General features: G+C 38.1%; 1 protein-coding gene and 1 long non-coding RNA gene across 3 annotated transcripts in view; one reads left to right on the plus strand and one right to left on the minus strand.

Moving 5' to 3' along the window:
• On the minus strand, positions 1-11,878 carry LOC122644137 (mitochondrial import inner membrane translocase subunit TIM50). 2 transcript variants are annotated; one of them, XM_043837751.1, is made up of 11 exons: positions 11,705-11,878; positions 11,585-11,674; positions 11,290-11,378; positions 6,679-6,715; positions 4,573-4,634; positions 4,309-4,422; positions 3,911-4,015; positions 3,397-3,495; positions 1,563-1,719; positions 1,324-1,426; positions 1-384 (listed from the first exon to the last, which is right to left on the minus strand). In XM_043837751.1, the coding sequence occupies exons 1-11, from the start codon at positions 11,838-11,840 to the stop codon at positions 339-341; spliced, it is 1,038 nt and encodes a 345-aa protein (XP_043693686.1). In that variant the 5' UTR covers positions 11,841-11,878; the 3' UTR covers positions 1-338. The 2 variants fall into 2 exon arrangements, with proteins under 2 accessions (XP_043693686.1, XP_043693685.1); XM_043837750.1 differs by having other exon boundaries at positions 11,585-11,878.
• LOC122644141 overlaps positions 6,376-19,550 on the plus strand; it is an 18,960-nt gene continuing 5,785 nt past the window's right edge. The window contains exons 1-2 of the long non-coding RNA XR_006330240.1: positions 6,376-6,386; positions 6,886-6,902. This is a non-coding gene — a long non-coding RNA (uncharacterized LOC122644141). The remainder of the gene's footprint in view (positions 6,387-6,885; positions 6,903-19,550) is intronic.

Below are 19,550 nucleotides of genomic sequence, written 5' to 3' on the forward strand. Positions count from 1 at the left end.
TGGCAAACAAATCATCAGTTATAACTTCTGGAAAATTTTTCTGAAAGGCAATTTGTAAAGAACTCCAGTCAAAATTCATCCCAACATACAAGGAGCAACAAGACAATAAGACCTTCCCAAAAGAATGACCCCTCTTTTCGTCCTATTAGTAAATTATCAATAGGCGAAATAAGGATATGGCACCATGATCAAAATGAGCTGTCAGAACCCTCTCTCAAGCTGAACATCCCTAGGAATTGCAAGAAAAGAAGATCCAAATCATCAGATAAAATAAAAATTATTTGCCCCACTTGCCCATGGAATAAAATTCTTCGTAACTCAGCTATTCCTCTTCTTCCTTAACGTCGCCAAAAATGGCCATGCTGCTTCTGTTCTTGCATCCGCCTGCATTATTGACACAGCAACACAAAATGTCAAGCAGCATAAATAATAAAATATTACAGCAGCTCTCATTCAACTGATGCACAAAAATTAATGAATAAATTTTAACCACCAATCAAATAACCTGCATCAATCCCCACCTCTCCTAATCTAATCAGCCCAGTTCATTACTGGACCATGAAATCACCTTAACCATACAACTTAAAAGGCGGTTTTCTGGAAGGCCAATAAAGTTTTCAAACATCAAAAGCAAAATATTTATAAATAAAAATCTGATGGTTAGCAATCCACCAACCTTACAATCCTAAACATGAATAGAGCCCTCAACAAAGCAAGGGAAAATGATTGGGGGAAATAAAAAGAGAGCACCACTTTAACCTACACCATTTGTATTTTGGGATCATTCATGCATAGGCACAATTCAAGCTCCAGACAGACTCCCAAACATAGTACCAATCAACAGAGCAAGAATTAAGCTATTGACGTGTCTTAATGCACTCTATGTACTGCACCTCCAAAGCATAAATGATACTGGTAGATAGATCGGGCACATGGGTAATTTGCAGATACATGTCACCCAATCATTAAGCAGAAATCAAAAGCTGTGTTGCAGAAACTGCAGATGAAGCTGGTCAATATCAGCAAACTGAAGAAAGTTGGCATATCAGAGACATTGATATTATCCTTATTAATAAGATACCACAAACTTACTGTAAATAGTCCAAGGCCACAGAGCTACAGGCAATAATTGTTAATTGTCCATGTAACACAGAGACAAAGATGTATATGGCCCTTCTCATAAGCGGTCTTTTGAAATAATAACCAGTATGGGATTTTTAGTGGTATAAAGAATGAAGCTAAGGGATATGAAGACCAAAAATGGTCAACTGCAAACTTCATAGCTGCTTGAAGTAAGCAAACATAGAATGGAAAAGATATTACCTCTGATGCTCTTTCGACCGCTCAATAAATTCCTTAGCAATGTCCCGTCCTTGATAAGAGGCTAGAACTGGTCTTATATCAGCAGGTCTGTGGCGGGCCACATCTGTATAAGCCAAAGGTCAAATCAATAAATGTTTTCACTCCCAGAGGTGGATTCAAATTAGGAAAATCAACATAAGCACAAGTAATGCATCTATTAGCAAAATTACAAGGAGAAAGTATCATGGTAGTTCACTTACATTCAAGAAATGGAATAAGATCCACAAGTGCAGTATCATCTGATTCAAGCTTCCAAGGCTTAATTGGAACACAATTTTCTGGCTGAAGGCAAGACTCATCTGCATGTCCACTCACATAGAGAACCCTTGAAGGGTCCCTATTCAGTTTTGCAAGGTCCTGCCAGAAAGGATTTTATTTTATTTTTATTTGATAGATGTAAAAAAATACAGCAAGGATTTTGTCATTCATATATATATATATGCACATCTCAAGTTCAAACAAGTCTCTGTGTAGCACTGAATTTCATGAACAAATATTTCATAAATTACATGGGTGAAATTTATGAACTCTTTAAGGTTCCGACTTCCATATATCAGTAGTCGCTGCTTTTTTATTTATTTGGTAGGATCTTAGATTGAAATGAGGATTACTTTGTAAAAGGGCGTACTGAGTCCACGAGGCTCCCACCACTGTGAGGTCTGGGGAGGATCATAGTGTACACAGCTTTACCCCCACTTCACAGAGAGGCTGTTTCTAGAGACTCGAACCCGAGACCACTTGAAATGAGGATTATTTTGTATTTCTTTCTTTTCATAGATTATTTTTGAACAGTATTTCTATAACGTGTTTATGTAAGATAGCAAAGATTTCCTTAGAAAAATTTACTGCTGGGCTCAGCTCTTGAGGTTAATCTACAGTCAGGTTTGTGACAGTGTAGAAGCAGAACCGCAGTTGTCATGGTACGGAATGGGCTTCAATGCTGAAAGAACTAAGTGACATGTTATTTAGGATTTAAGGTATTCAATGACAAAAACTATGGACATGAGCTGAAATAATAAACTTCAACAGACGTTTAGTGTTTGGGTGTCAAGGAATAGGATTGGCCCTGTAGGAAATTGTCATGTAAGGTTCAGAATGATAACTAAAAGAATTTAGGACAATCATTGTGCTTAGAGGGGCTACCACAATAATGTAACCATCCCACCATACCACCATCAATCATGTGGCACCATGAACAATGATCCAAATGAGATTCCAAAATTCCCCTTAATGTGATAAAATTGCAAGGAAGAACTATAATTGCCAAGAAATAAGTAACTGCCGCCATAAAGAGAAATTTGGAAAGGAGAGAGGGAGGGGGGGACGGACAGCAAACTAGCAGCCACCCAACTCAACTGCTTGTCTCAAAGTGTCCTGCTTGGTTGGGCTCACAAAAAACCTTCACATTCTCGAATTTAGGGCCTCAGAGCTGCAATAGCAGAAATCAACATGGAGAGTAAACTCTTTCACCCTTTCTTTTCCCCCTTATCTTCCATTTTTTTCTTCCTTTCTTGACATATCAAATGCATCCAGAGGATTTAATTGGTGGAGATATGGATATGAGAAAGAGAGAGATGAAATGTCTTGACGTCCACCATGTCACCGCCTACATGTACTTCTATAACTTTGAGAGAGAAAAAAATCGTAGAAATTCTAAGAGTGAGCCCAATTAACACACACACCAGAATGTATGCACAGATTTTATTCACAAATAAATTATGAAAAACACATAAAGCTCACATAATAAAATTGCAATCAGAAGAATGATTCACCCAACCTGAGGAACAGATAAGAGTAAGAACAATGTATGCTTGGATTTAATTGGGGAATGAATCCAGGTCAGGAAATTTGATATGATCCGCAAAAATACAACAGAAAAAGAATTGAATGAATGAAAGTCCAAAGTACTCTGTTATTTACTACTAATGAAGCAAAGAGACGACTCTTGAAATATGCCATCTCAATTGCAATAGAAGAGGAAAAATAACATCATGAGTTAATAGAAACAAAATAAAATACATAGTTCTTGCTTACCCTATAGTGCACTCCATCTTGGTATCTAGTTGCAGACCTTGATAGCCTATACCGTATGCATCCCTTCTTGTCAAGTCTCTCCATGATAGGATCTACATACTACAGACAAAGAGACAGCCCAAAAATAAATCAATTAGTAAAACTATACATAGGTGCTTCAGTTAAAAAATAAAGGGAAATCTTGTTTTAACCAAAGTTGGTGAAAAAGAAGTTGAAACCTTACTTTTTTGCCCTTTTAGTATAACACACTTCTTTCTATGAGGGTAAAATACTGTCATTTCACATGTGTACTTGAAAAGCATACAAGACAATGACAACTCTTGAAAATGACATAATGGTAAATAACTTTCAAATTATTTTGAAAACCCTTTTTTTACCCCTGAAAGAACTTTAGGGAATAAAACAAGGGTAATCGAAAGGAGGTTACAACTTCTTAGTCCTTCACCTTGGTTACAACAAGATGTACCCATAAATAAAAGATGGTAATTTTAATGGAGGGGGAAATAAAAATTACCATACTCAGCTGGTCTGAATAGACAACAATTTCATAAAATTGGGCAAGGTGCTCCAAGAATGCATCAACTCCAGGTCTCTTGAATGTTCTCCAGCCTCTGTCACGCTTCGCACATCAAAAGACTAATTGTTAAGTTCAGTCTAGTGAGAAGGAGAGGGAAAAAGAGAGTTTAATGGGAAGCCAATTTCTTGATGACTGTTACTAGCACAATATGAAGTAAATTCTTCCCAAGGACAGATACACAAACAGAGGAGAAAGAAATAATGACAAAAAAATTACTGAGAAGGATGCAAAGTAGACATGACATTCCATGTCAACATGATTATGAAGACAGAGTAAACCGTACTTGCAGGAAAATAATAACGGCAACCATTGTTCTCCAAAAAAACTAGTGTTACCTTCCAATCAGAGTATATTAGTGTCTCATTTAGATCAAGAACAAGTGTAGATACATGCTGCTCTTGAGGATGTAAGTCAGGAAGTAGCTTGTCTGAGGATGGTTCGGTAAATCCCTGCAGCCATTCATATACAAGGATAAGGAACACATAACTAACAACAATAACTCAAGCCTTATCCCAACTAAATGGGGTCAGCTAAGGACTACATTACTAACATTCTTCAAATTCAACACAAAGGAAGTTAGAAAAATAAATAGCACACACCTTAACTTGCTCTTCAATTGATCTCCTGAGGTCCAGGTACAACTCAATTGTTTTGGCAGGCACTGGATCAGAGAATAGAATTATTCAAAAAACAAAGCCAAAAATAATATAATTAAAAAAGCTTTCTTGACGTCTTTGCGGAAAGTTTTGCTCAAGAGTGTGGCAATGTTGAGCAGCATAATGATCAAAATAACTCAAAACAAAAACTCATAAAATAAAAAATGAATGATGAAGTAAAAAAAGATCCACCTCCTTTATATATATTGGGCTCGAGACCTAACTCGACGGAGTCAAGTTCTTTCAAGAGAGGTAGAGTTGATGCAGTTGCACTAGGCAGGTTGGATTGATATGATCCAGTTTGTAAACCCAGGCCACGGAGAAAGAAAGGGTATTTCATTTTATTATTGGGGTATTTTCACTTTCAAGCGACCATTCCCTAGATACATACGTCATAGTATTTTATTTTATGGTTATCAATTTGAAAAAAGACCTAATGTTGCTCCAATACCCAACCAAAGAGCTACTGCGGTACCAATCAAAAAGACGGTTGTAGCTACTGGACGATGAAATGGGTTTTGGAATTTATTAACATTCTCTAACAAAGGTGTGGGATAAGCGACCATTCCCTAGATACATACGTCATAATATTTTATTTTATGGTTGAATCAGTTTGAAAAAAGACCTAAAGGTAGAGATTTATCAATAGATAATGTTGCTCCAATACCCAACCAAAGAGCTACTGCGGTACCAATCAAAAAGACAGTTGTATCTACTGGACGACAAAATGGGTTTTGGAATTTATTAACATTCTCCAACACTCAAAGTGTGGGATTATTTATATATATATGGGTCCTTCTATACGTCACTACCAAGAGTGACGGAGTTCACTTCACTATAACCTTTTTACCCTTCCCAATTAAGTTTTATGAGTTGGAATGGAGGGTAATTTTCATAATTTCACCCTCCTCCCTTCTCCTTCTCCCAATCTCCCCCTTATTCTCCATCTCGGTCCCCTCCACAACGACTCCCTGTGCTCAGCCTTGCCTCCATTCCCTGCAGCACCCCTGCCCAGCCCACTTCTCACAGTTATCAGAGACAACAATCCCACTGTTTCCATTTCCACACCATTTCAGCTAAATCAAATCTTTAAATCCCCGAAAAAGAAACTGCTAGACTTTAGGTAACCAGCCCAAACTCCTCACAAACCAAAAATATTTGTTCTGAAAATCAAAAGTTGCAGAGTCTGACAACAATGCTCACAAACTATGAAGCATGAGCTTTCAAAGCACCAAAATCTCATGTACGAATCCGGAAATCTTTGCTCTGATAATCAGACGCTTGTATTCAGTGCTTAGGGTTTTACCGGTCTTTGTATATCACACTAAGTGTAATCGTCCCTGAACCTTTCCGCTTGCGTCTGCCTCAGCCACAAAGTCTACTTTGTTGGAGAGTTTGCAGCGGGGATGGAGTTGTCATAGCTATGGCCGAACTTGATCATTGATTGCCATTTCTTTAACACGGACTTCAGATTCATAATTTTACCTCCTTTTTCCATTTCCGATTGGGAAATTTGGTTTTTCCATTGTTGCAGAGAACAAATCGAGGTTCAAAATGGTTGTGAGTCGTGACGATGGAGTTTCCAAAGTCAGTTGCAGTGATGAGAAGTTTTCTGGTGGGAAGGATCTCAGGTATCCGATTAGGGGTGGGATGAAACCAGAGCCGCCAGAAGACAGAGGGAAGGGGAACAGTTGGGAGATGCAGAGGGCAGGGGAGAGCCGGAGAGGGAGAGAAGGGAACCCACACAGGGATTTGGTGTAATATTCATAGTTTGTGAAATTCCTATATTAAAACTCAACATATGGAATAACATGAATGAAATGTAGGGACAAAAAAATTATAGTCAAACAATTCTTTTCACTCCTCATAGCACTACGGAAGATTAACCTATATATATATATATATATAATATAATAATATTATTATTATTATTATTATTGGGAGTGGGGGGGGGGGGGAGAGGTGATTCTGTAAGAAAGAAAGGCACACTAATAATCCAAGGATCCATGACATATGGATAATAGAATAGAGCAATGTTCAGAGAGTCACCTGTCATCGCAGTTGAATAAAGCACAGCCTGAAATTTCTGTTACATACAAAACAAATCCAGGTCGTTATTATTTTGACAAAGTTGTACAACATAAATACGATAAAGAATTAACAGAAGAGAACATTAGCCATATGCCACTTTCTATATGCAAAGGCAACGAGTCCACAATTATTTTTTCCTTTTTCTTTACTTTTCTTTATTACAAGTGACAACAAACAAAAAAGTGGTAGAAGAGATTTTTTTTGCGTCCAAAACCGTCACTCAGGTTCCCCCCCCCCCCCTTTTTTTAAGTTGACTACTGCACTTTGAGTAGCAAGTTCCTTCTGCAAGACTGCCACATAAATCAAAGATCAACCAGTTGCATAGAAAGGTGATGGTTAATTTCACTATAAAAAATGCATTTGTTATCACACACACACACAGTAGTTATTTTCTGCCATGAAGGCCTCATGTACCCTTCACTGTCATAGACGTGTAAAAGGTATAAGAATTCATGAAATAATATTTCTCCTAACTTGCACCATGAAGAGATGAATGATTTAAAGATCCTAAACAGTGGATGGAGGCTCACTAAGCTTCCATGTGAAGTTTCTTTTATCTCTTCTCAACTACTGACACTACATAAATGAAATTCACACAACCTACCAAAATTATTAATTTACATACATTGATTTTGCAGAATCCAGAAAAGCAGCAAATATAGGTGATGGATCATGCACTAAGTTTCTTTGTTCCGGCAAATGCAAAAATGGGCTCAACAGTTTGTGACCTTCAGTCTCAAATTTGTATACATTCAACATGAAGGAACCAAACAAAGTTTAAACAACTCCATCCATCTGTTCCTTGAAACTAAATTTTTCAGCAAACTGCAGAGAGGTGGATTATCTTCCACCTTTTGCATGACTGTTCAAGATGGAATATTGATGCAGATTCAAGAATCAGGGCACACCCAACGCATGAAGAGAAGAACCAATGCAGAAACCACCTTGCGGTTCTGATTTTGGGCCAATTTTCTGGTTCAAAACAGAACCAATGGTTCAGTTCTGGTTCTCCTTCAAATAAGGGCTGTTATCTTCTTTATTTTTTATTAATTATTTTTCTTGTAAAGGCTGGAATCCTGGTTATAAATTCCAGTCCTTTTTCTATTCTGTTTTGGCTAGTCCAAGAATAGGACTTATCCTATAGCTTGTGATTAGGAGGAGTTTTCCAGGTTTGGTTTTGTTTTTTTTTTTTCACGGTCAGTTTAGGAGTTCTGGTCAGTCTTTAGTTCTATTTTTTGTACTTGCTATGATTAGGATTGGCTCCAGCCATTCCTTTTTAGTGTTTTCTTTGGTTTAAGCATTCTCTTACATTTGTAAGGGTCTCCAGCCTTGTGCACGTTTTTAAGTAACAAGAATTGGCCTCAGCCTTTGTTTATTCTGTAGTGATTCAGCATACTACTGTGGTGATGCAGTAAACTTTTGTTGTGGTGATTCAACAAACTGACCAGCGTGAACTTGTGAATTCAATTCAGGGGTTAGGTGGTGATTCCTTTAGTCATATCCTTCTCCTTTCTTCTATCTTCCTCTTCTTTAGAATACAAGTCAAATTATTTAAACCCTGTGCATGCTTTCCTCTTTTGATTCTTAGTTACTGTTGGGTTTATTCTATTGTCTACTAGTTGCAATGATTAGTTGTTGTGCATCACTTATTCTTCATATTTTGTTCTCTCCCAAGATCAGCAACTGCTGGCCACCGATTGTCATTATACTTGAGATTCCTTGTTCCAGACTTCCAGTAGGAAATCTCAAGATCTCCCAATTCCACCATTAGAATTGGCTGAAATGTTCTGAAGTTATTCCCCTTATAGTCTTATACTGATAAGAGCCTCGACCAGTTCTTGATCCCTTTCAGAGTTGTGCTTGATAATTCTCCAAGTTCTGGTTCCGAAATTCTGTATTTGGAATGCCTATTATACTGTTGAACTTCGATATCAGATTCCAACCGTTGGATTACTCTAAACTTTTGATATCTGATTCTGTCAATAAAATATAGCTTTTAACCAGAGTTTCAATTATAGCTGAGTTTCTGATTCTGTCTATTCGTTTTCTCCTGAATTTTCGAAAACTTCCCTTGGTCTGTGATTCTTGTTTTGCTTGATTTCTGGATTTATTACAAAAAATGGCCCAGAACCACATTAAACATAGGAACAGTTACTAAAGTAATTGGTTATTAAAGTCCATAATGGTTAAAGGGATGACCTCCCCCTTGCCAAGATGCAAAGAACCATTTATTAATGAAGTTTTAGAGATCTTGAGTATGTTAGACCAGACAGACTCATTTGAGGGCTAGCCATTGCCACATTATTATTATCATTATTTTTTTTTTAATCTTTTCCGGTAATGGTTGTTGCCGCATTGATGGAGGAAAACATTTCAGTCACTCTTCCATGATTATTTTTCCCTTTCCAAACAAGTAACATTAAAAAATCATTTTTTTATAGGTAAGATAAAGATTTCAATAAAATGAAGAAGAAATACTACAACGATCAACATCCTCTTGTACAAGAATTGACCAGTAATATGGTCTTTGTACTAAGCACAATTTTTTCTTTTTTTTGGGTATGAGCACCAACTTTTTCAATAACATATTCAGTAATTTTTCCAAAATAAACTGTTTGAAGCCACTGAGAACACATTAATTCATCGATAATACAACCTTGGAACTAAATTGCTGAGAATGATTAGTACTCAATGGAAGATTTCACGACAGAACATGGGTTGTGAAGTACCCTTTTTCTGTTTGGTACTGAGATATTGCATGGATGTTGTGTAGTTGGGAAGACCATCACAACCCCCAACCCCCCCCCCAAAAAAAAAAAAAAAAGGAAAAAAGAAAACAGAAGAAAGCAATATCGGCGTGATAATCTGTCCAGGGCTATAAATCATAAGGAATAGATGATCCTGAATGTAGGAGTCTGGAAGGCGCATAGTTTTTTCACCACCCCTTGATGCAGCACCATGTGCCCACACCCGAAGGAGGAAGAAGAAGAAGCAGAACTGAAATTAGGGCTTAGTTTGGGAGCCATAGCTCCATACTTAGTTTTATTTCAGCTTCTTTGTAAAACTTAAATTGAACCGGTTCAAACCATGGTTCAATTTAAGTGATTTAATTAAGTGTCTTTTATTTTAAGTTATTAGGGACAAATAGGTCTTTTAATCTTTATGTCTTAAGTTCTTTTATTAGGTCCCAACCCTTCCACGATTTAAGTGAGGGAAGTGCTTAGATTGTAATAAGATTTGGCTATTAGAAATCGATCTGAATAGGGACAAATAGGTCTTTTTATCTTTATGTTTTAAGTTCTTTTATTAGGTCCCAACCCTTCCACGATTTAAGTGAGGGAAGTGTATTATAAATTTGAATATCGTGGGAAGATCCCCCACAGTTTTATGAATTAAAAAAAAAATCGTGTTTGCTGCCTTTGTTGTTGCTGCTGCTCCTTGAGAGTGTTCATCCTTGTAGTTCTATCAAGGTGGAAAGGGTAGGTGGATCTCCTACAACTCCTTGCGCTGTGACGGCCGGGAAGATCCCTAAGTTTGAAGGTGGTTCTATCCTTCTCCATTGCTCAAAGTGTCTTCTTCAAGCTGCCATTAAAGATCTGCTAAATCCAGTAAATTGATTAATATTTTCAGTCACTCCCCTCTTCTTCTAATCATCCAACCCAAACCTACCCCATCACAATCGATTCCCATAAACCCTAGGTCATCTAAGCTTCACCCAGCCTTCATCCTTCATCAGATTCAACCCAAATTCAGACTACAGCTCCCTCTCCACACCTCTTACACTTGACCTAGCTCACAGCCCATCTATCCATCAAATTCCTAATTCCCCTCCTCCCTATTAAAACCCCAAAAACCCTAAAATAAAGAACTCACACTTCCAGCCATCCATATCCAACCAAACTCCACTCTAGTCTTCCCCTCACTGCCTAGGATACTCAATCCAAAGCCCCTCTTCAAATCACCCCTCTAAAGTCTAAACCCTAAAACTCAGCTCTTTTCTTAATTCCCAAAACCCGAAACCCTAACCCTAAATTTCTGAATTTTAATTATTTTATTTAAACATCATCAAACTTTATTACTAGCTTCCCCTAGACCTGCCTATTAAAACCATATAAGACTTACCTTCATTACCCTACCCTAACCCTAGAAATTGACCTAAAACCCTAATTCTGCCCATTCGAACCAGCAGCCCCCTTCTAGTAGGATCCTTTCCCTATCTAGAGCTACATTACCCCTGCACCCCAACAACAGGAAAAGGCAAGAGGTTCCATGGAATTAAAACTCTCTCACTAACTCTAATTCTTTTTCCATAAACCCGTTACAGTCATTAGGTCAGGGCATGCCAAGCTGCACGAGAAGATGTGGATACACCTCAGAACTAATTTGCTAAGAGTCTATAACTAGTCATGTAAAAATTTACACTGGAACGATAGAGAGATTGTATGATAAAGCTATAGCAAAATAGGTACCGTAGAATAGGATTATAATAATAATAATAACAGATATAGATGAAGGCCTAAAGAGCGAGTTACACGAGATTGAAAAATGAGGTGAGGTAGCAATGCTTACATCTAGAGCAGACGCATCATCCTCCACAGTGTAATTTGTAGATTCCCGTATACCCTTTGTCCTGTGATCCACTTCGTCCAAGCTGTAAGCTGCAATGCAAGCAACAAGAAATTTCAGAAAGTAAGACATCGGAATCATCTGATTGTATTGAGAAGATGAATCCCAGAGAAACAAGGGCACATATATTTACACCGTAATTTATCAAGAAACAGATCCAACAGCAAGTAGAGATAGAAACTGTACACAAAGAATGAATTTTTCAAAAAAAAACAAAAAAAGGAGAAGAGAAACAGACCGTAGGTAGCATAACCGGCAGTGGCCGCAGCAGTAGTAAGAGCTCCGAAAATTCCAAACTTGAGGAAATTCCATGATTTATTCTGGGTTGTAGTTGGAGGAGGAGGAGTTGAAGAAGACGGAGGAGGTTGATCATTTAGAAGAGATGCAGAAGCGACTATAGGTTCCTTAGTAGGATTTGCAGAAACATTAGAACAGAAGGTTCTACAGCTCTTGGAGATAAACGGAAGAAGACGAGATCGAACGATTTGATGCATAGTTTTAAACCCTCACTTTAAAAATGAAGAAAGTAGGGTTCTCCAACGCAGAAAGGATTGAGGGTTTAAGAAAAAAATCCTTAGATGAGTGTTTTCACAAGTCACACTACGCCGATGGAAACGGGAAAAGATCACTTTTGTATCCCTTCGCGGCCGAACCGCCGAAGGCCTTCACCGCCCTTCGGCGGTTCGGCTCTTCGAGAAATGAGAGATCCATTTACAAGTGCCGGTGCAACTAAATATCCGTTTATTATTATTGAGTCGGATCTAACCCGAACCTATTAAGCTATTCTGTTACTGTGCAGTCAGGGTTCAAGATATCGGCCGTATCAGCCGATACATATCAATATCACTAGTACCTGAGACCAATATTGATACTGATATTGGTGCAGTGTATCGGTCCATACTCAAGACAAAATGGTCTAAAAAATGGGTTTTTTTCCCCTCAAGAAATGGGGCATTGTCGTCCGAAACAGCCTGTATCGATATCGGTATTAATATCGGTCTACCAATCTCGATACAATCCTTGTGTGCAACGGAAACCCAACCTACCCTCAGCATCGATCAAGGTATCAATCGTATCGGCTGATATGCATCAGTATTGTTAATATTTTATATCGATACAATACCGATATGACTAAAACAATGGTTTATTTTTTAATTTACCCTCAATACAAGTTGATTCGTATCATATCGATATCGGTACAACTACAGATACCGATATCTGTAACATTGATTCCAAAGCAACCATTTAGAATTCAATGATGCCTAACAATGTGGACCCAAGGCAACTACACAACCTGGTTCATGGACCTTTCGCTTGCGGTCAGTCTCATTTTTATTTTTTCATGAAAGGTTTCAATCTCAAATTTATTTTTTTCGGTAATAAATCTCATTGGATCAAATGGGTTAGACCCAAGTGCAAGCCGGGCCCTTTGTTTTGGGCAGGTTTGGACTTGGGTTTCCACCGTGTTCCAAGTGAATTAACAAAACCCAGATCTCAAAATTGTGTTTTTGTCTCATTTAAGAATCTTTGGTACGAGGATCACAACAAGAATATTCGCCTTCCTTCAATTCTTTTGGGGTCTCATTATTATTATTTTTATTTGGGTAAATGACACTTAGTTATCCCATCAAAAAACCAAAATACACCTTCTACAAAAAAAAAAACAAAATACACCTAATTAGGGTATCTAACGTTTTGAAAAATTGTAGCTTAGGTATCCGATATTTCATAAATTGTGTTTGAGACATCTAAACTAGATTAAGCTTAATCAAAGTTATTCAATTTTTTATTCATTTCTAATTTTATCCTTATAAACAACGGAATCCACACCCATGGACGGGGTGGGTCCGGTGGGATGGTTATTGTTGGATTTTTTTTAATGTTTTTAGGGAAAAAGATCTGTCCTTGGTGGTGTTTTCCACGCCCTCTCACAGGGCATTGTGAGATGATGCTTCTACCCCCTAGGTAGGTACTCAGACGTGCTCACCCATTGGCCCAGACGCGTGTGTAGAGACCATGCGATCAAGTTGAGATCTTTATTTGCTCATGTTTTTAATAACCTTATGGGCGCTACGTAATCACATTTGGTAGACCTCCTTTTTCTTCAATATTTTTTGGAAGCAATATTAGTTTATGTTTTCTTTTCTACCGTAGTCTATTAGCTTCAATGAGTTAGTGAATATAGTCTAATAGACTCTCTACGTAATCACATTTGGTACTACAACATATGTGATTTGAGAGTTGTTTTATCTTGGAGGTATAAGTGCATGATCAACCTGGATTGCAAAATCGGGGCATATAAAAACTTTAAGGAAAGCATCGCTTGTTGAGACTCAATTCTACTGTATATGCAAACAACCGCTAACTCGATTGGTTGGTGACTTGCAATTTGAGTGCATGTCCACCAGGAGGTCAAGGAATTGACTCACCTAGATTGCATATTGTGCCAAAAAGGCACCACTCTCTCCCTTCCCTCCCGGTTGGTAGTTGTAGATTATTGAGTTATCTTAGCCTTTCCCCTTAGCTTGTAGTTGGCCTATGGGCCCTTAAGTAGGATAGACCAAAAAAAAAAAAAAAAAAGTTCTACCATTTATTGTTTGGATATCAGAAGAAGATGTGTATTGGTGTACTTCAATCTACAAGGATATTTCATTACCAAAAAAAAAAAAATCTACAAGGATATTTTGATGTTATATTACTTGTCATACTAATCAAAAAAGTTTTATACTTTCTGCTCATTATATTATATTTCTAATCTTAAACTTTCTGTTCATTTTTATATTCCAACATTTCTCGTTTCCCAAGAACTTGTAGACATTTCCTAGACTTAACTAATGTGAGACTATTCTCAACATTATTAGAGAGGTGTATCCATGATGTTAAACTAGGAATCGTATCGAATTAGTACCTCCCAATTTCGATTTGGATTGGAACAGAATCGACCTAAACAATCCCCAAAATCCTAGAATTAGTCCCTCAGATCTGAAAGCTAGCATTTCAATCCCAAAAACCTTAGAATCAACCGCTCTTAAATGACTGGAATTGATATTGATCATGTTCCATTCGAATCTAGATTGCCAATTCAACCGATCCAATTCGGATTTTAAAACATTGGGTATCATAATACGCTCGAACAATTGTAGCCAATATTTGTTGAGATTGTAGATGAAACCACAACCACATAAAACTACAGATCTTTATCCTCTCAAGTGTTGTGCACCGCCCGATGCGCCTACCATCCCTTTGAATTTAGTGGCATTGGTGTGAGCTTTGCTGCAACGCAACCATGATTCTTTTAATGTAAAATAAACCATTCTTTCCATAGGTGGCATCATCTTTAATGCTACAAGTAAATTGGACTAACGAATCTGCACTCAAGGTAGAAAGCAGATCACATCTTCATTAAGAACAATTCACAAATGGTGATACGAGGAATACGTTAAATGCTTTATCTGTTTTTAGGAGATCATGAGAAAAAAATATTGCAGGTCATTATCATGGAACTAATTGGATTTCCCTACAGATTGGGTGTGCCGATAGATAGCACATTAAACCTCACCCCTGTTCTTACCTCACAGTGAAGTAGCGGGATAAACCTGTTATTGGGTCTGCGTGCTTACGCCATGAATGCTTTTGAGGAGGTCATCAGAATCAGATAGAAAGCATATGAAACTGTGGCGAACACAACATGCATTTCTTGTACAATCAATAAAGTAAGGTTCATGGAAGAGACAACGACGAGCAGTACTAAAAGCCCAGCATCCTCTTTAATTTGTTCATGTTGTCATTTATTCGAACACCTTATCTCCTTAAGATACCACTACTACAACTGCTTTCTCTGTTTTTTATTTATTTTTCTTGATCATGAGAAGGTGGTGGTCATCAACAGGTGAGGGAGGAGACAGCAAGAGGGTAAAGGAAGGTATTGTCGTATTGGAAGGAGATGCTTTGACCGTAGGCGATTGGTTCACCGTTGTTGACGAGGCACTCGTTGTTAGACGAGCAGTGCTGAACCATCCACAGCTGAGGTTGTATTTGCCCTTGAGATATAACCATGTCTCCGCTCGAACACTTTGCCCCTCCTGCACGCTTCTCAACCCCATCTCCTCATCCTTCTATACCTTATCATCATTTCCAAACAAGGGAATTCAAGGTTTTAGTAATGGGCCTGTATCGGTCTCTATCAATATTGAAATGAATCGGCTGATACTGTCGAATCGATACCGATTCCTTGAACCATGCAAGGGATTCAAAACCTATCGAATACGGTATTCGTTCGGTTGTTGCCAATACTGATCCGGTATTGATCTAGAATAGATTTACCCTGTTTCATTTAAAAAAAAATGTTTGTTTTTTAAAACATTTTTACACCCTTCGTCTTTACCAATCCACTGACACGGGATCAGCCAAGAATTTGAACTGGGGACCGTCGATTCCAATCGGGATCGGATGATTCAGTCAATCTGCTACAATCCCCTAAAACCAAATATTAACCGGTCCATGATTGTAACCGTCTTGGATCTGTTTGGAATCTAGATCAACCTTAGACTCGTTATATTTTTGGCATCTAGGGTTTTTCCATACAAGGATCAGATGAGTTTGATAGAGGCCGATTTCTGATCCAATCCCGATTCTTGAAACCATGACTACTGTTTAGGTACTAAAACACATGGAAATGGGATCCAAAACGATCCGGCTGGTCCAATCCAGTGGATTGGCCTTTAGAATCGATATATTCTTGACAATTAGGGTTTTTTTTTTCGTACAAAGATCCGATGAGCCGGATCCAGCCGATCCTATCCCGATTCTTGAAAGTGTGTGTACTATATTAGTTGTGAATCCGATATCACATTCTCATATAGGGCTGGAGAGTGGAGTCCAGCCCATTTGGTTAAATGGCCCTAATATAAATGAAAGCCCAATGGAAGGGCTTATGCCTTAAAATAGTGAAGGAATTAAGCTGTTCTAAGTTCTAACTAATAAGAGCTGAAGAGATGGGCTAACGTACCTGGTACTGGTGAGGTTGAGATAGTACCCAGGAGGAAGAAGGCGGCCAGAAGAAATCCAAAACTCAGAGATCGAAACCTATGGTAATCGATGCATCTCGTCGTCGTCGTTACAGAACCCGCCATCTCAGATCACCTGAGAGTTACAGAACCACCCAGCAATACAAATAAGTTGATTGTGGGTGTGCTTTGTTATAAGTCTGGTTTCGTGATGACATGTGTCCTTTTGTTTATATAAATGACCCTCTATATTGCCATTAAGAGAGTTTAGAGGGGCACATGATACATGTAGTCATGAGGCCATATGTGAAAAGTAATTATCCGTCACTTAAGGGGAGCTGATATGGGCTCCTTAAGTTGATGGCATAATGCATAAAATGAGGAGAACGTTTTACTTCACCCAAAGGAAACAAGGCATAGCGTTCAGGCCTTCTCTATGTCGTATCATTTCGACACTCCTCTCTCCAAGGAGAATGCCTCACTATGAGGTGTGCGATCTCAAGGCTTTGGAGTCAGGGTACACTCACCTTGAGATTGAATCTGATAGTAAAGAGGCTGTTGATCTACTTCTTGATTCGAATAGGTTGCCACCTTCGGAAGTGTCGACTATGTTCCAAGACATCAACCATTATATGACTTCGCTTCATTCTATCTCTTTAACTTGTACACTGTCCATCATGTGTAGTACAAAGTGGCCGCATTCTATTCCGTGGCACTCTTGACTTTGTGAGTTTGAAGCCATAGGTTGTACACATGACTACCATAATCAATAAATTCACTTTCGACCAAAAAAAAGAAAGAAACATCCACTAATCTAGAATCATTATCACTCTCCCCCTCCCCGATTAATTTGAGGTTTGAAATACCCTTCACAGTTCCCTGCAACCCATTCAAAGGCAGTGATGGTCATTCACCATAGTTTAAGGAAAACTCGGTCCTAAAATAAAACAATAAGAAATAATTATCTTTTGAAGAAAATGAAGTGGGATGTTCTACTGCTCACTTTATTTGGTACTAGTTACGAGGATCTACCTTTAAAGATGTTTTCTATTAGTAAATCAACAAAGTTCCATTGGTGATCATAAAGATTTAATTTTTCATGGATAAAGTTTTCCTTTACCGCATGGTGAAAGTTCAGCTACCATCTTAGGGTTCACAAAACCCTATAGGGTTTTAGTATATTCTCAAAATATCCTTTGATACCTTTTCTCATCCATCGAGAAGCCTACGTGAATGGATTCCCATTCCCATTCATTGTGGTTGTAGAAATACTCCATCCCTTTATTATTTGTTAAAGAAGTGGAAAAGTCCACAAACAATGTATAATTACTAAGGCTGTGTTTGATATGCATTCTTAGAGTGCATTATTCTAGGCCGATTTCAAATTCTTGAATGATAAAAATAGTTGTTTTTATCGTTTGAGAATGCAAATTTGACCTAAAATGCATTCCAAGAATGCATACCAAACATAACCTAAATATACGTGAAAGGTAACTAGCAAAAAAAAAAAAAAAAATCATGAGAGAATTATACGATTGTGATTGGATCAAATTTTTCATCCTACTGAAAATTTTGTAAAGAGTTTACAAATGAATTAAAAATATTATTATTTATTTAATAACTAAAGTTGAAATTTTCTTTTTTTAAATTTACATGATCAATGGTTAAGGTTCTCTTATAGCCATTCGACGAGCTAGGGTTTTGGATGGTCTTCAAATTCTATACCCGTAAGCTCATCATATGATATTATTAAGTGGAGAAACTTTAACAATTATTTTTGTCACTTTACTTGGAGTGAATTTGTTAGTAAATATTTTTGTGATTGTTTAAAAGTGAGACTTTTGGGTAATTACCTTCATACGAGTCCAACTCATACTTAGGAAATCCTAATTAATTCATCCAATAAGATCTTACCACTAGGTACATAGTAGATTGGATTCCTATTCTAAAAATAGAAGAATTTGGGTAATCGTGTTTGCGCCATGAATGCTTTAGAAGAGGAGACTGTAGCAAACACGACATGCCCAGCATCCTATTGTAATATAGATCAGTGGGACTAATGACTTAATAGACACATTTATTCGAACACCTTGTTCTCCTAATTTTGATAACAAAAAGGTAAGACAAACTCATAAAATCGTTAACCTTCCCCACAATCACAGGCTCACAAAATTGCTTTCTCTGCTTTTTTATTTATAGTAAGTTACTGTTACGTAGTACTATGTGTGGTTGATATGAGTGCTTCATCTTCGTCTCCTTTCTTGATCTTGAGAAGGGTGTTGATCAACAGGTGAGGGAGGAGACGGCAAGAGGGTAACCGAAGGTATTGGCGTAGACGAAGGAAAGGCTTTGACCGTGGGCGAAGGGTTTACCATCGTTGACGAGGCAGTCGTTGTAAGAGAGGCGCCGGAACACTTTAGGGTTTATAAGACGAGCAGAACTGAACCATCCACAGCTGAGGTGAATGTTGGAGATGGAGCAACCCGTGTGGCACACGTTCATTATTTTAACTGTGTACGTTGGAATTCCGCCCGGTAGAGGGTCCATTTGCCCTTGATATATATCTAGGTCTTTCATCGAACACCTTACCCCTATTGTCTGATTTCCAACCCCATCTCCTCCTTTTTCTTCCACACCTAGTCAAAATTTCAAAACCATCGTTAAACTCAAATCCATAAACTGAGAGAGAGAGAAAAGTGGGTTAACCTACCTTGGACTGGTGAGAGTGAGATAGGGAGCAGTTTACGAAGGCCAAGGCAGCTGGTGCAAGTTTCTTCTTTGGAAATAATGGAAGCTTTAATGGCGACGCCCACGCCCCCAACTGCCTCAGATGCTACTCCTGGTACATGAGTGTGAGAAAGCCCTGGGAAGCACCAATAAAGTCCATTATTAAATATAGTAGTACTACAACAACAACTACAAACTACAATTTAGTGTAGAAAAAGAAACACATGTGGGCCTGGCCCCATATTGGGGAGGACCAATGAAATGAAATCTCTACTTCTCTGAATCCCTCTCCGAATCCATCTGATAGATCATCGGCGATTTCGATTGGATTGGAATCGGCCTAAATCGGTGCTCAAGAACTCTATAATCGATTCTCAAAACTAAAAACAAGGAATTTCTAGGGCTTTTGGATGTGAAGCGAACATGTTGGATCGGTAGAAATCAAAATTGATCAGGGAAAATTCACCGATC

This window comes from Telopea speciosissima, chromosome 10, assembly GCF_018873765.1.
Source record: "Telopea speciosissima isolate NSW1024214 ecotype Mountain lineage chromosome 10, Tspe_v1, whole genome shotgun sequence".
NCBI classification, from domain to species: domain Eukaryota; kingdom Viridiplantae; phylum Streptophyta; class Magnoliopsida; order Proteales; family Proteaceae; genus Telopea; species Telopea speciosissima.

Coding starts and splice junctions, on each gene's coding strand:
- LOC122644137 (XM_043837750.1), bottom strand. CDS start 11,840: ATGCATCAAATCGTTCGATCTCGTCTTCTTCCGTTTATCTCCAAGAGC. Junction 11,379..11,584: donor TGCCGGTTATGCTACCTACG/GTCTGTTTCTCT, acceptor CTTGCATTGCAG/CTTACAGCTTGGACGAAGTG. Junction 6,716..11,289: donor ATGATGCGTCTGCTCTAGAT/GTAAGCATTGCT, acceptor TGTATGTAACAG/AAATTTCAGGCTGTGCTTTA.